This window comes from Crotalus tigris, unplaced genomic scaffold (assembly GCF_016545835.1).
Source record: "Crotalus tigris isolate CLP2741 ecotype Arizona unplaced genomic scaffold, ASM1654583v1 scf7180000017639.5415321, whole genome shotgun sequence".
NCBI lineage: Eukaryota > Metazoa > Chordata > Lepidosauria > Squamata > Viperidae > Crotalus > Crotalus tigris.
Window position 1 is genome coordinate 2,515,064 of NW_024096532.1, and position 17,008 is coordinate 2,532,071.

General features: G+C 40.3%; 1 protein-coding gene across 6 annotated transcripts in view; it reads left to right on the forward strand.

Annotated features, from left to right (window-relative positions):
• The window catches only part of TNNT1 (troponin T1, slow skeletal type), a 37,857-nt gene extending 21,902 nt beyond the window's left edge, over nucleotides 1-15,955 (forward strand). For all 6 annotated transcript variants that reach the window (XM_039335139.1, XM_039335133.1, XM_039335136.1 and 3 more), the window contains 6 exons: nucleotides 5,714-5,791; nucleotides 8,849-8,962; nucleotides 10,224-10,333; nucleotides 10,449-10,539; nucleotides 13,387-13,427; nucleotides 15,701-15,955. In XM_039335139.1, the coding sequence (XP_039191073.1) occupies nucleotides 5,714-5,791; nucleotides 8,849-8,962; nucleotides 10,224-10,333; nucleotides 10,449-10,539; nucleotides 13,387-13,427; nucleotides 15,701-15,746 (480 nt within the window). In that variant the 3' untranslated portion in view covers nucleotides 15,747-15,955. The remainder of the gene's footprint in view (nucleotides 1-5,713; nucleotides 5,792-8,848; nucleotides 8,963-10,223; nucleotides 10,334-10,448; nucleotides 10,540-13,386; nucleotides 13,428-15,700) is intronic.
• The last annotated feature ends 1,053 nt before the right edge of the window (nucleotides 15,956-17,008 follow it).

The following is a 17,008-nucleotide window of genomic DNA, read 5'->3' on the forward strand; positions in this document are numbered from 1 at the left end:
GGAAGGGATATCAGAGGTCTTCTAGTCCAACCCCTTGCTCAAGGCAGGTGATTTTATACCATCCTGGTTGTCCAGTCTATTTTTGAAAACCTCCAGTGATGGAGCATTCCACTGATTAACTGTTCTCACTGTCAGAACATTTCTCCTTACTTCTCTTTAACAAGCTTCCCCCCATTGCTTCTTGCTTCTTGGAGAATAAGTCAATCCCCTCTTTTCTGTGACAGTAGCAGCATTTTTCTAAGCACTGGAAGACAGTTATCATCTGTCCCCTTAATCCATCTCTTCGATAGGCTTAAAGCCAAGATAGAGGCAAGGGCATCTAGGGATGATAGTCCTAGAGACTGTGATTCCCGGAGTGTTGAAGCTTCTATTCTCTTTGAAGCTGATCCAGCAAGCTCCCGGGACTCCTTGTCTGCACCCTTTAGGCTCTGAAGTTTAACCAACCAGTTCCAAGTGAAGATAGGCCTCTAGAACAGAATGGGACAATTCAGTGCCATGATAATGTTGCTCCTACTTAACTCCAGCATCCCCAGCACAGCTGTGCGACCCCCTGGAGTTCCTCCATGGCTGGCCCTCCATGGACACATAAGTGTGACACACACACACACACGCACACACACACGCACACACACCTGCCAAATGTGCCTCTATCCCAGCTGTGTTTGCACATCACGTATTGAATTTGCATTAAAGAAATCAAATATTGGCAGACAGATTGAACCGAAGGCACATTAATTTATGCAAGAAGAAGCCTTGTGGCACCTTAAAAGCTAACAAAGCTATTGCTACATGAATTATAATCCCAGCCTGATTCTTTTATTTATTTAACCTCGTAGGGTACAGGATCTTCCAGGGTGAGGTTAGCTTTTATGTTTTCCGTGTTTGAGTCAATGTTAAGATCCGGCATCCATGTGGACATGGCCAGCTTTTTTGGCAAGATTTTCAGAGGAGGCTTGCTGTCGCTTCTCTCTAGGGCAGGGGTAGGCAACCTTGGCTTTTTTATGACTTGTGGACTTCAACTCCTAGAATTCCTGAGCCAACATGGCTCAGCATGGAAACCTCTCTCTTTCCCCTCAGCATGACTAGCTCAGGAATTCTGGGAGTTGAAGTCCACGAGTCATAAAAGAGCCAAGATTGCCTATCCCTGCCCTAGGGCTAAGGCACAATGGCTGGCCTAAGATCACCCAGCTGGCTTTGTGCTTAAGCTGGACATGGTCTTCCAGTTTACAACCTGATGTCTTTAACCACTACACCAAATTGGCTCTTTTATACCAATGACAGGCTAAGCAAGGCAGTTGTGAGGTGAGCTGTGCCTCATTTTATGGCCTTTTTTTCCACAGCCGTTTAAACACATCTCTGCAGTTGTTAAGTGAATCATGAAGTTATGAAGTCATAAAGTGAATCTGGCTTCCTCCATTGTCTCTGCTTGTTGGAATCTAGCTGGGGAGGTCACAAATGGGGGTTCCCATGACCCTGGGGCAGTGCAGCTGTCATAAATACGTGTCAGTTGCCAAGCATCTGATTTTTGATCACGGGATCATGGGGATGCTGCAATGGTCATAAGTCTGAAAAACAATCATAAGCCACTTTTTTCAGGGCTGATGTAACTTTGAAGGTCACTAAACAAGTGGTTGTAAGTTGAGGACTACCTGCATACACAACCCTCAAATTTATACTGTCCCCTAAGACACCTCCCCCCCCCACTCAGTTTTCTTTGCTCCTTTTCCAGTGGATCCTCTCACCCTTCTTAACCTTCCACCCATAATTCGCAGCAGCCCACTGCAAACTTCCTAACTCCTTCCTTCCTAACTAGCTCCAGTCTTCCTACTTCCTTTTCCTATCTGGTCTTTCCAGAATCCAGCCCGATCTTCCTCCTTTCTCCTCCCCTGTGGCTGGTTCATTTCCAGCTCTTGTTACATCACCAATACCCCTATCTCGGTTGCCTGTTGCCATTGTTTCAATCTTCCCTTTGACCAGACTTTCCTTCTTCCCTTCCTCCGTTTTTGGCTAGGCAGCACAGAGTACTTTAAAGCAAGTTAGTCAATCAATCAATCAGAATAGTGCTGGAAGGGACCTTGGAGGTCTTCCAGTCCAACCCCCTGCTCAAGCAGGAGACCCTACCATTTCAGACAGGTCCAGTCTCTTCTTAAAAACCTCCAGTGATGAAGCACCCACAACTTCTGAAGACAAGCTTGTTCCACTAGTTAATTGTTCTCACTGTTAGGAAGTTTCTCTTTAATTCCAGGTTGCTTCTCTCCTTGATTAGTTTCCATTCATTGTTTCTTTTCTTGCCTTCTGGTGCTTTGGAAAATAAGCCCCCCCCCACTTCTTTGGGGCAGCCCCTCAAATACTGGAATACTGCTATCATGTCCCCCTTAGTCCTTCTTTTCTCTAGACTAGCCATTCCCAATTCCTGCAACCTCTCTTTGTATGTTTTTGTCTCCAGGCCCTTAATCATCCTAGTTGTTCTTCTTTGCACTTTTTCCAAAGTCTCAACATCTTTTTTGCAAGGGGGTGACCAAAACTGGATGCAGTATTCCATCCAGTTTTACTAAGGATTTATAAAGTGGTACTACATGTGATTTTGTGACCATCAATTTCCCAGCTAGCTTCTTTATTTAAAGCAGGGCTAAGCACTTGGGGGTTTCTCCCATTCCTAATCCAGGGCTTGAACTGCTACACCAAATGGCTCAATTACTGGCAAGCCCAAGGGTCCATACAGTCTAACTCCGGAGGGGTCCTTAAATCAGGGGTAGGCAACCGTGGCTCTTTTATGACTCATGGACTTCAATTCCCAGAATTCCTGAGCCAGCCATGCTGAGGGGAAGGGGAGGTTTCCAAGCTGAGCCATGCTGGCTCAGGAATTCTGGGAGTTGAAGTCCACGAGTCATAAAAGAGCCAAGGTTGCCTACCCCTGCCCTAAGTGAACCAGACTGCACATCACTGAACTTGGTGCTTATCTCTCTCTTTCCTGGTGCCATTGTTCTTTGAATGCATTGCTAGTGGGAGGAAAGCTTTCTATAGGTTTATAGTAGATGGCCTTATATTACTGTCTCTGGTTTTATCCCGGTGTTTTTTTTGGGGGGGGGGTTGAGGGGGTTGTGCGTTTGGGTAGGTTTTTTTATATTTTCATTTACATGAAACCTTTTTTAGAATATATTTTAGGTTGATTTGTGACTTCAAAGCAGCAGCATTGACTTTTGGCAACTGCCTGGACTAGTCCTTGCACTTTTCTTAGAATCATTTTTTTTTTCAAAAGAGGTTTGCCATTGCCTCCTTCCTAGAGTTGAGAGAGAATGACTGGCCCAAAGTCACTCAACCGACTTTCTGTTTAAGGCAGGATTAGAACTCCCAGCCTCCCAGTTTCTAGCCAGGTGCCTTCATCTCTGCACTTATCCTTTACAGTTTAGCCTCCATTTATTTTCTTCCATTTATTCTCGGTTTGTATACAGGTACTCCTCAACTTACGACCACAATTGGGCCCAAACTTTCTGTTGTTAGGTGAAAGATTTGTCAAGTGAGTTTTGCCCCGTTTTACGACCTTTCTTGCCACAGTGGTTAAGTGAATCACTGCAGTTTAGTAACCAGTTTGTTAAGTGAATCTGGCTTCCCCACTGACTTGGCTAGTGAGGAGGTTGCACACACTTTTCCATGCTGTTGTAACTTTGAATGGTCACTAAACGAACTGTTGTAAGTTGAGGACTACCTCTATTACCTGATTAATTTCCTGTTTTGTTTTTTTTTTTCTATTGTAATTTTTCATCATCTCTGCCAACTATAATAAGTAGAACTGTCTTTGTAACTGCCTTTCCACTCAGGGAAGTTGGGAACAGTCAAATATAATTTGAGTCCTAGCACTCAGTCTAAAACTGGACCTGCAGAGTCTGAATAAATCACTGGTTGAAAATTTTCCAAGGGAACAAAATGTTGCTCTTCACTGCCACCTGGTGGCTGATTAGGCACCATGATGCAAGTTGAATTCAAAAGATAAGATACAGTTAGTCCTCGGCTTACAACCACAACTGGGACCAGAATTTCTGTTGCTAAGCAAACTGGTTGTTAAGTGAGCCATGACCGATTTTACAACTTTTTTGAATGGTTGTTAAGCAAATTATTAAGTGAATCACATACAGGTAGTCCTTAGGACCACAATTGAGCCCAATTTTTCTGTTAAGGGAAACATTTGTTAAGAGAGTTTTACCCCATTTTATGACCTTTCTTGCAATAGTTGTTAAGTGAATCACTGCAGTTGATAAATCACGGTTGTTAAGTGAATCTGGCTTTCCTACTGACTCTGCTTATCAGAAAGTTGCAAAAGAAGATCACATGACCCTGAGACACTGCAACCGTCATAAGTATGAACCAGTTGCCAAGTGTCTGAATTTTGATCACTGGACTATGGGGATGCTGCAAAGATCATAACTGTGAAAAATGGTCATAAATCACATTTTTCAGTGCTGTTTGTAACTTTGAACGGTCACTAAACGAACTGCCATAAGTCAAGGACTATCTATAGTCATTAAGCGAATCCAGCTTCTTCCGTTGGCTTTGCTGTCAGAAGCCAGCTGGAAAAGGTTGCAAACGGCCATCTTATGACCTCAAAACATTGCAACCGTCGTAAATATGTTCTAGTTGCCAGGCACCCAAATTTTGATCACATGGCCGCGAGGAGGTTGCATTGGTCATAAGTGTGAGGAACAGTCAGAAGCCACTTTTTCCAATGCCGTTGTATTTTCAAATGGCTGCTAAACAAATAGTTGAAAATCAAGGACTATCCGTAGTTGCATTCCCAGATAATTAAGTGTAATCATTCCTGAAATTATGGGGTGAGCAAAACCTGCATTTATTTGGAATTACATTTCTCAGATAGAAGTCTCCAAAAACCAAAAAACATATGTCCATGGCATGTTGTGAAGCATGTTCTTTTGATGCCAGAAAACCTAGATGTGAGAAATTCTCAAATATAGATAATTATTTAATAACTGGTCTCTTAGCGACCATTTGAAGTTACAATAGACTTCCCAAAAGTTATTTATGACCTGGTTTCAGAGTTCTGATAGCTGTACACCCCCATGTGGTCACATTACTCAGTGGTGGGATTCAAATATGTGAACAACCGGTTCTCTGTGTGGATGCTGCTTCTGGAAGTCCATTCTGAGCCTGGGCAACAAAAAATTAGCTACCGGTTCTGCCGAAGTGGTCCGAACTGGCTGAATCCCACCACTGACATTACCCCATTTTAACCACTAGGACACTGATTCAGTTTTACAACCATTTGCAGCATTCTACGATCACATGACCATGATGTGTAAGATTTTTTTCCCTCAGTTTGTGGCCTTTTTTTCCACCAAAAATGCTCCTAGAAATACACTGATTCATTTAACAACTACAACATTTGCTTAATGACGACCACATTCACTTAAAGAACCTAAACATTCACTTAATGATCACCACAAAACATTCTAACATTGAGTTCAATCACGTAGATGCCTTGACTTATGACCCATTGTGACAGACATTCCAGGCTCCATTACAGTCTTAAGTAGAGGACCGCCTGTACATAGCGTGCTTTCATATGCCAATAGAGTCCCGCCATTTTCTGAAAGGAAGAGAGTGGGGAATATATCCTCTTGCCCTCGGCTGAAATTGGCTTTGGTGAATTCACCTGACTGAATGCAACAGAGTCCGAGTCATTGTTTGTGTCCTTTGACAGGAACATCGTAGGGCAGAGCGTGCCGAACAACAACGAGTCCGCACTGAGAAAGAACGGGAGCGGCAGGCCAAGCTTGCTGTAAGTATCATATTTTTTTAGGACAAGGGTCTTCAAACGTGGCCCTTTTATAACTTGTGGATTTCAACTCCCAGAATTCCTCAGCCAGTATGCCTGGCTGAGGAATTCTGGGAGTTGAAGTCCACAAGTCATAAAAGGGCCAAGTTTGAAGAGTCCTGTTTAAGATGAAGCAGGAGAGAGTATAAAACTGTTGACGATGCACTGATGATGTCACCTAGTTGGGTAATGAGAGGTCTACAAGCAAACAATCAAGCTCAGAGAACACCAAGAACTCCACAGTGTAAAACCTTTGAAATCTCAACAGGTATTAAGATATTAAATTTATTAATTTAGGCTTTTCATTTTCAGCTTCCTTTTAAATCAGCTAAGTATATTTTGTGATCAATAAGTGAGAAACTGCAATTTGACTCTGAATCACATGAGAAGTCGACATTGTGATCTAACTGAAGTCTGAAAATAGCCAGGAAGGTATTTTATTGAAACACCTAAAACAAGGAATTAACACTTTAAATTGTTTGATTTTTAGTAATTATTTTAAAGATTTTGAAAGATTGTCTTCCGAGTTTAAATTGCCTTTAATACATGTTTGACAATGTAATGCAAATGTATTAACTAAACAGTACGGCCCAGATGCTTAGCAAACTTGGAGGTATCTGTAATTTTATGTTCTTTAGAACTGTGGTCCCCAAACTTTATGGCTTGGTGGCCCCCAACCTTTACGGCTTGACAGCCCGGCGGGTGGGGAGAGGGGAACCAGGCCGTGCAATTGGCAGGCCGGTTTGCATGTGTGTGTACGCCAGCCTGCCCCTTGCACAAGTTGGGTTGCATGGGTGCATGCCAGCTTGTCGCTCGTGCAAGTTGAGCTGTGTGTGCGCACGTGTGTGCCCAACTGCCACTCATGTTGGGGACCCCTGCTTTAGAAGACGCTGCACTAGAATGGGAGCCAAGAGTTTGATTTTATAAGATATGAAAACGTAAAGTGAAAGTTAGTAGTATATTGGTTTTGTTTTTGATCTATGGAAAAAAGTATCAGAATATCCAATTTTGATAAAAAATCAACCAGTCTAGATAGATAGATAGATAGATAGATAGATAGATAGATAGATAGATAGATAGATAGATAGATAGATAACCTTTATTGTCATTTTTTCCTGTGGGCACAGTGGCACACATTAAAAATGAAATTTAGTTGCTTCCTCTCAAAGTGTACACATATATAACACACATTTAAAACATACTATATACAACATACGTGTAACACATAACATGGTCGTCAATAGAGGATTACCTTGTATTTTGAAGCTTTTAAAATTATTGCTCGCTTTCCGTCCTAGTCTGTGACTGTAATAAAGACTTGAGTGATTGATTGATTATGGATGCCATTAGAAAAGAAAACACCCCCCCCCTTCCTGTTGCCTCCATTCATACAACCCTCTCCCTTTTCTGGCTCAAGAATTCTGGGTGTTGTGTCCACGGGTCGTAAAGTGGGCGTAGTTGCCCACCCCTGATCTATGGGGTGCCACGGGTCCCCCCAGCTTCCCAGCAGCTGACTCCCACCCCCCGGAAATCTAAACCTGATTTTCCTCTGACAATCTATTTTTTTTCTCTAGTGTTTAAAATGGTGAAACCTACTTATGATTTAAAAATGAAATTAATTCATGGGAAAATATAATTCCAGATCTGTAGTAGTAGATTTCTTATGTTGGTGAGGGAAGAAATTGAAAGTTTTTTAACACATATGATCTGGTGTTGCTCTCTTAGACCTCTACATGTAGTCCTCCACTTACAAACACAACTGGGCTTCACTCAGTTAACCACAATCCTGACTCTCCCAGTTGCAATAATGAAGTCGTTAAGTGGAGTGCTGGGGAGACAGTGTGCCCCCCCGGGTGTGTTGGGAGGCTCATGCTTTCCCTCTGCCCCATGGGGAGAACAATCTCAAGAACTATGGGGTTGGCTAGCATTTTTACGAGATCTGAGGTCTTATCCTCCAAGGCTCAGTGCCCTGGAGAATCAAACCTAAAATCTGGCAAAAATTCTAACAAGCGGCCTCACTATTCCGTTATCGATATTTTTATTTCACTATTTACAATGTGTGTGGTTTTTTTTTTTAAAAAAAAAAAGATGGAGCCAGGAAGCGAGAAGGTACAAATTTTAGCATATGAGACATTTCACTGAATGAAGGGGAGAAACAGAATCTGAAAGCTAACTTAGAAGCATTCCCTAGTATTCGGCTGGCAGTGGAGGTCTCTTGAATGGAAGGGCCAGCTACACATTTGAGTGGATTCTTAGTGGCCCAATCTGTTTCGGTTTTCCTACAGTGCGTAATGCTGCACTAAATGCATTGTGAGAAATCTGTTGTTTTGAACGGCTCTAAGGCCACAGCAGCTGTTTAGCGGTGCCATATGTTGGAGACAGCCTTAAAATTGGTTGCTGCAGTTTTACTTTGTCATTTTTGTGTAGGGCCAATCACTTTTATTTTGGAAGGAAGGAAGTAGTCTGTCCCCACAGACATCTGTATCACACCTGTATGTCTACTTGCATGCCCTTCTCTGCACTCAAAAATATATGAAAACATTCATGTGCTCCAATCTGTGTGAATCTGGACATTTTGTATGTGAATTTACAAAGCTAAAATTCTTCAAACATTCCTAACAAGACAACAATAGTTGAAATTCTTGATGGCAACATTTCAAAACAAGAGCCCCACTTAGCTTTTCAATGTCCTGTTACAATCTAGTAACTGAGATAAGATTTAAAAAATGGAAAAGAGCAGGAGAATATATAATTTTAATTTAAATGTAATTAAACCAATGAAATACAATTCAGTGAATATGGTTACTATTGGTCTTAAACCATTCTCCCATCTGCTGGGTTAAGACTGGCCCACTTGCTGACAATTTAAGGAAAGTTTTGGAAGGCCACACTAAAGATTTTTGGAAATCCTCGCATAGCCTGGAGTCTTCATAGTTTTCTGTTTAATAAAGAAGGGGCACGTTGGGGATTCCTCCCGAGAGGGAGCAGGGATAATGTTCTCCATGGTGTCCTCCCTTGCAGGAAGAAAAGATGAGGAAAGAGGAAGAAGAGGCCAAGAAAAGAGCTGAAGATGACGCTAAGAAGAAGAAAGTGCTCTCCAACATGGGAGCTCACTTTGGTGGATACCTAATCAAGGTAAGCTTGTGGTGGTTTCACTTGGGAGGAGAACTTCATTTTATTCTTTCAGAATGAGGCATCAAGATGAAGCTGCACGTGAACCCTTTACTGCAAAATATAATCCCATAAAAATGTTCTGGCTGTTATGGTGGGCATAATCAAGTGGTTTTGATTTGATAGATGATACGATGGGGAATAGAACCCTGATCTTATTCTCCTGGTGCCCAACAAAAACGTAATGCAACGTAATGTATATTATAATAGTGTCTAAGAAGTAAACTACCATTTCAAGAAATGGACACCTTTGTGTGACTTTTGGCAAAGGTACTTCTGAGATCTTATGTACTAAGGCTACTCTGGCATGAGCTTATGAGAGAATGTCAACATGAGATTTAATAATCTTTTTTTAAAAAGGCAAGTAGCTGCATCTCAGAGAAAGTTCTACATAAGCGATTACATTACGCTTCAGTTCATTGGGGGCCCCAACCACCATCTTGAACAATAGACTAGCAGCCGTGGGCAGGCACTGGCAGCAAGTAGAAGGAGAAAGAAGAAGTGCATGTCTAGCCTTGGTTTGCTCTCCCCTCAGGATGTTGGTGGCAGAGGCCCTGGGGCTTGCTTGACTAAAAGGTAGCCTGTCCAGCATTCCACCCAACCCGGCATTATTCTGGACCATTCTGGCTTGTTCCTTTTTGTTCTTCAGAGGGGTAGAATCAAGATCAAGTGAAGTGTTAATACCACTTTATAATGCCTTGGTAAAGTCCCACCTGGAATACTGCATCCAGTTTTGGTCACTACAATGTAAAAAAGATGTTGAGACTCTAGAAAGAGTGTAGAGCAGAGCAATAAAGACGATTAGGGGACTGGAGGCTAAAACATGAAGAACAGTTGCAGAAATTGGGTGTGTCTAGTTTAATGAAGTGAAGGACTAGGGGTGACATGATAGCAGCATTCCAGTATCTCAGGGGCTGCCACAAAGGAGAAGGCATCAACCGATTCTCCAAAGCACCTGAAGGCAGGACAAGAAGCAACAGATGAAAACTAATCAAGGAGACAAGCAACCTAGAATTAGGGAGAAATTTCCTGACAGAACAATTAATCAGTGGAACAACCTGCCTCCAGAAGTTGTGAATGCTCCAACACTGGAAGTTTTTAAGAAGAGATTGGACAATCATTTGACTGAAATGGTACAGGGTTTCCTGCTTGAGCAGAGAGTTGGACTAGAAGACCTCCAAAGTCCCTTCCAACTCTTGTTACTCTGTTATTTTATTTTTTTCAGGCAGAGCAAAAGCGTGGAAAGCGGCAGACTGGCCGAGAAATGAAGATCCGGATCTTAACAGAGCGACGAAAACCTTTGAACATAGATAACCTAAGCGAGCAACAGCTGAGGTGGGACCCAGAAGAGAACTCTTGTGTGATTGCTTTCCTAGGGTGGGGTGGGTAGGAGATCTAGGCTGTAGGCTGCTGTGGCATAACAGAGGATCACATTTTCCTGTGTCTCCAGGGAAAAGGCTAAGGAGCTCCATGATTGGATCCATCATCTAGAATCAGAGAAGTTTGATCTGATGGAGAAACTCAGATGTCAAAAATACGAGGTAAGAAGACAATGGGTTGGGGGGGGGTAGAAGGATGGAAGGAGTGTGGGCCTCCAGTTTTGGAGAAGCTGGTCGATCTGAAGCAACATATTTCAGAGGGGCATCATGAAATGCTAGAAAGTTATAAGTTTCTCCCACATTAATAGAATTTCTTGGTAGAGAAGGGAAATCTTTCTCATCTTTTAATTTCTACCTTTCTCCAATGCTGCATCTTCTGGATTCAATGTTTTGGGCCTCTTAATCGTAATGTAAAATTTCGTTAATCATTCTTAAAGAGTGATTAATCACACCCTTCTGGTATCCTGATATAAATATCCCAAATATTTAAGATATTTGTTGCTTATAAAAATCTTCTTTTTTGGTGCTGGTATATATGTAATGAAATTTTGAAATGGTAAGAAGTTTCAGACATGTCACTTCTTTGCCTGTAATCTCTTTCCATGGAATAAAGTAACTGGAGCGTTTCTAGGATAAAAGGATGTACAAGTAGTCCTCAACGAACAACCACAATTGAGCCCAAAATTTCTATTGCTAAGCCAGATAGTTGTTAAGTGAGTTTTGCTCCATTTTATGATCTTTCTTGCCATTGGTGTCAAGTGAATTACTGCAGTTGTTAAATTAATTAACATGGTTGTTAAGTGAATCTGACTTCCCCATTGACTTTATTTGTCAGAAGATTGCAAAAGGTGATCACACGACTTTGGCACACTACAACGGTCATAAATATGAATCAGTTGCCCAGCATCTGAATTTTAAGCATGTGACCAGGCGATGCTGCAATAGTCATAAGTAGGAAAAATGGTCATAAGTTTCGGGTTTTTATGCTGTTGTAATTTCAAACGGTCACTAAAAAATGGTTGTAAATCAAGGATTACCTGTATATAGAAAGACACGACCTGTTGGAGAACAGAGCACGTAGAATAAGGAACTGTTTTAGAAAATCAAAAGAGAGTCTAAATACAGGTAGTTCTTTTTTTTTTAAACAAGTTTTATTAATTTTCCATTTTAACAAAGCTTTAGGTATTAAGGAAGCAACTTGGTGGTTGGGTAATACATAATCCAATAACACGTTTTTCCATACATATGTCTGTTTACATCATCAAAATTTTCCTCTCTGTTTCCCTTAATTATTATACCAAATTTCAGATTAATACATTGCTAGTTATAACTCAATTATTTGAAACATTTATCGACAACTTTTGATTTATATGCCTTCAAATCCTGTTTTTAACTTTTGTCGGGTTTCAATTACAGTATTCCAGTTGGCTTAATGTATTTAAATTTCGGATAGCTCACAGTTCCATTAGTTCATTACAGAATAGTTATCATCTCTAAAATAGACTTATTATTTATTCAAATAAATTCTTAGTTTATTCATCGCTTACTAATAAAATAACTTTTATCCTCTGAATCCATCTTCTATGTTATAATTCAACACTATTATTCTAGTAACTAATTTATTTCCCTTATAAATATAAATCCTGAATATTACATCAATTGATATCTTTTAAAATCTCCTTATCCCATTAAGTATGATTTAAAGCTCTTCCATTAGAGGTCACATAAAGAAAACCATTTTTTAAGTCAAACTCTGGCCTTCCTTTTGTGCCAAACAGGCTACCTAATTACAGGTAGTTCTTGACTTACAATAGTTCATTTAGTGACCATTCAAAGTTACAACTGCCCTGAAAAAAGTGACTTATGACCATTTTTCATACTTGTGACCATTGCTTTATTCCCATGGTCACATGATCAAAATTCAGATACTCAGCAACTGACTCATATTTATGATGGTCACAGTGTCCTAGAATCATTTGTAACTTTCTAGCAAGCAAAGTCATTGGGTAACCAGATCCACTTAACAATCATGTTATTAACTTAACGACTTTAGGGATTCATTTAACAACTGTGACAAGAAAGGTTGTAAAATGGGGCACAAATCACTTAGCAAAGGTTTTGTCAACGCTGCTAACATCGGATGTTCTTGCTTTAACAATATATGAAGATGCAGCCATTTTCTCTTTAACCTGTGTGTTACTTTTAGAGTTAGAATTAGATGATGCTGGGGGGGAGGGGGAAGAATGTGTATGGGGATTAGATATCCATAACAACATCAGTAGAGTATTCTTCAAGGTTGTTTGAAATAAGAGATGATAAGGAATGGCAGTTACAGAACTGGAGGGAAGGTTTGCATTTCAAACTAATTGGAGAATGTGATTTATGACTGTTAATTGGAGGAGGGAATTGTGCTTTGATACTATGTGTTTAGGGGAGGGGAATTCAGATTTTGGCTTCAACTATATATGTGCTGATGCCATATTATTTGAATAAAGATTCTTTAAGGTAAACAATGCCTCAAAGTTCTTTGAAGAGTAACATTTGTCAGAACCTTGACAGGTTTCACTTAACACCAAAAATTTGTTGTTGTGGACTCAATTGTGGTCATACCGCTAGGATTACTTGTACTACTCTCTGTTGTATGTCAAGGCTACAATCAAGACCACCATCGTCCATGTGCTAGAAGGACCAAAGTATCCAAATATGGAAGTATCCTGTCTCCTGGCCAGCCCATTATGATACCAATAATCTTTTTGATATCTGCAAGCATATTACTATCTATCCAGCTTCTGTTCTTAATGTCAGTCTTAGCTAAATTTGTCATAAGCTGTGTCAAAAAAATGAATTACTTGGACACATTACTGAGTAAGCATGGTGAACTATTTATAGTTGCTTATATAAAAAGGGAACATTAAAAGCCAAAGTTATTCTTAAAGATGGAGCCTTCTGTGATGCTGACATCATATTAACGTAATTTCAATTCTATTTATTTTTATCTTCCCCCTCCAGATCAATGTTCTGTATAGCCGCATCAGCCACGCCCAGAAGTTGTGAGTAACCTGTGTGTGACTGGGAACAACACTAATCCAACCCCTTCTCTAACTCAAGTTCCCTTCCCCTTATTTTTATACATTTTCACCAGTGGAAAGCCAATATTTCTAATGTAGGAATAGATAAGCCAAACTAGACACTGCCTGTTGTGTCCCAAGATAAACTGTGTATCTTTGTTCAATTACAGAATTTCTAGATTACCATGTGCTTTGATTGCTATGCTTTCTGTTTTTTTACTTTTTTTTTTTACTTTCCATGTTTCTTACTGACTAATCAATGGCACTTTTTCCATAGCTACAAACAGGCATAACAGAGCCTATTAACTCTAAAACTTGTGGGAAATGAAGTTCTTTTTAGAACTGCTACCTATACAAAACTCAGGAGGAAAACTTAATTTCCTACCAGCTCATCTTGCCAACCTCCTTCTGATTTGTTTGGGCATGAGAAAAAATGTATTTTTGGTTACCCCTCCAAAGTCACATTGCTGGATGCTCTAAATAAACATTGTTCCTCCCCTTAATGTTGGCTGAAGACTGTATTACTTTAGTCTAGCGTTTCTCAACCTTGTCAGGTTCAAGCTGACTGGAAAATTCTGGGAGTTGAAGTCCATGCATCTTTATGCCAACAAGGATGAGAAACTTTAATTTACTCCAACCTATTGAATAAAACTGAATTAGGAAAGTTTGCCCTAAAGTTCAGGGGGGAAAATGAACTGATTACTTTGTTCTAATTCAGATATTTCAATTTTTGTAAAATGGGTGTTTAAATTTCAAGATCCCCATCATGGAGATGTGAATGAAGCTGCATTTGAGTTATTAAGTTATTTTGCTTCATTCTACTGTTTAAAAAAAGAGAGATGACTCCATTCTAATGCATTTTTCCTGTCATACACCCTATTAGCTCCACTAAATACTATATATGCATTTTTGCATTTACCTAATAGAGCGTTATCATAGCTCAGCAGTTAAGATACTGGGCTTGTTGGTTGGAAAGCAGGCAGTCCAGGTTTGAGACCTGAGCTCCATATGATGGGGTGAGCTCCTGTCCTTGTCCCAGCTCCTACCAACCTAGCAGTTTGAAAACATGCAAATGAGAGTAGATAAATGGGTACCACAGTGAGAAGGTAACAGCTCTCTGGGATGTCATGCTGGCCACATGAGTGCTGAAATGTCTTTGGACAGAGCTGGTTCAATGGCCTTGAAATGGAGATGAGCAATGCTCCCCTTTAGTTGGTATTGACTAGCACAGGGGTAGGTAACCTTGGCTCTTTTATGACTCGTGGACTTCAACTCCCAGAATTCCTGAGCCAGCCATGCTGAGGGAAAAGGGAGAGGTTTCCAAGCTGAGCCATGCTGGCTCAGGAATTCTGGGAGTTGCAGTCCACGAGTCATAAAAGAGCCAAGGTTACCTACCTCTGGACTAGCAGAATAAAATCTTCAGGGACTCCTTTATCTTTATTTATCCAATAGGAAGATGTTTTTCCCCTTCCAAGTATTTGTGTATGGATGAGAGAATATTATATTTTGAGAAGAAAAAAAAATATTAAAAGTGAGCACCAATAAGTGGAGGTGAAAAAGGCAGCAGACATAATTTTGAATATGAGTCTCTTTGCAAATTAGTGGTCATCAATGATTTGGGAGACACAGTTTGCCTGGTGAATTTTAACCCTTAGTATAATGGCTAAAATGGGTTTACCCATTCCTCTTGCCTCCTCTCCATCTCTTGTTCTCTTATTTCCCTTTTCTTTTCAGTATAACTATTTCTTCGCTCCCTCTCCTCCCTCCGTCCCTTCACTCTTCTGTTTTGCTAAAGAAAGAATGGAAACTTGAATGCTTGCATTTGTGCGTGCAGTGTATGAAAATCGATTATTGTACAGTATATATAAGATATAATAGTAGGATATATAGATAAAGGATCAGTTATTTTTATAAATTGAATTATTTATGTATTTACTGTTTCAACATGGCAGGGAAGCCAGGTATTGCAAAATATTTTTTTTCTTCGTTTATGTGTTTTTTCTTCTACTTTTCTTGTGTGGCAATTATCTTAAATGCAAATCCATCTTCTGTTCTACAACTTTCATGAATAAATGCATATTCATATATTAGAATTTTGGTTTGAATTTCACACAAAAATTATACATCTCTTGTGTGAATATTGTGCAAAAATGTTTGCTGTTAATAACCACACGCTGTAATGTGTGTGTGTGTGTGTGTGTGTGTGTGTGCGTGTGCATGTGTGCATGTGTGCGTGTGTGTATTTTCCTCCACAGCAAAAAGGGTGCTGGAAAAACCAGGCTTGGTGGTCGCTGGAAGTAAAAGGGAATCAACTCAGCATGTGGAGCCCAATCTGAAAATCTCCCTGGCAACAGAAGTGGCTGCTGATTACATCTCATCCTTTCTTTCCTTGTGTTTTGTGTTGAGTTGAATGCTTTCCTGTCCCACTCCCTGACTCTTCATGTGTGTCTCTGACCAGTCTTCTGCCACAAGCCACACAATAAATCAACCTCTCTTCTTCATGAAATCTCTCCAGTAATTCAATTTCTTTCTGATATCAATGATTGGTACAAATGGAACCAAATAATTTTTTAATTGTTTAAAGAAATGGAGGGGGAGGGGGGAGAGGTTAAAGTTGTAAAGTGATGGGAACTGGGAAAGTGTATTGACCTACCTGCACACATTTTTTTCGGCCCAACTTTAGCAACATCTTTTTGTGAAATTGATCCTCTTCTGACTTCTGGTGGAGATACAGTATCATTTACAGCAGTGTTTCTCAACCTCAGCAGATTCAAGATACATGGACGTCAACTCCCAGAATTCCCCAGCCAACATACTTAAAGTTGAGAAACAGTGTCTAGAGCAGGGGTAGGCAACCTCGGCTCTTTTATGACTCATGGATTTCGATCCCAGACTCAGGAATTCTGGGAGTTGAAGTCCATGAGTCATAAAAGAGCCGAAGTTGCCTACCCCTGCCTCTAGAGGTTCTATTTCCAACAGCAGCAGTAGACATTTTGGTTTTTGTTTTTTTCCCCTTTTGTTTATATCAGGAGTGAACAGTTTATCATCTCAAAGTTGTCTGAGATCTCAAAGCTCCAATTTGAGGCCTCTGGATCACACTCCAATTATACCCTCTCCAAGACAGAGGCACTGTTTTCTAGCAGAGGGGAACTCAACAAAAATGGCAAAGGAAGGAAGGAAGGAAGGAAGGAAGGAAGGAAGGAAGGAAGGAAGGAAGGAAGGAAGGAAGGAAGGATCCCCTCTAGCCTCCCTCTCCCTCAAAAATCAAATATTAATCAATATCTATGATACAGCATTATCTATTTGGAACCATTCTTCTGCCATCTCTAGACACCTTTCCACTCACAAAATTAAAAACAGTGCCTGAGCTATCAAAAGCTTGCCTACTTCTGCTTTGTTTCCCAAACCCATGTTAAGATAATACTTATCAGAAAACAGGAGATTACAAAATAGCATAAATTTTTTTGAATGTGAAAATACATCCAGCAAATAGTTAAAAATCCAGAAGAAATAATAATAAAACAGGGAAAGGGAAGATGTGGCTGTTAAAAACACCCTGCCTT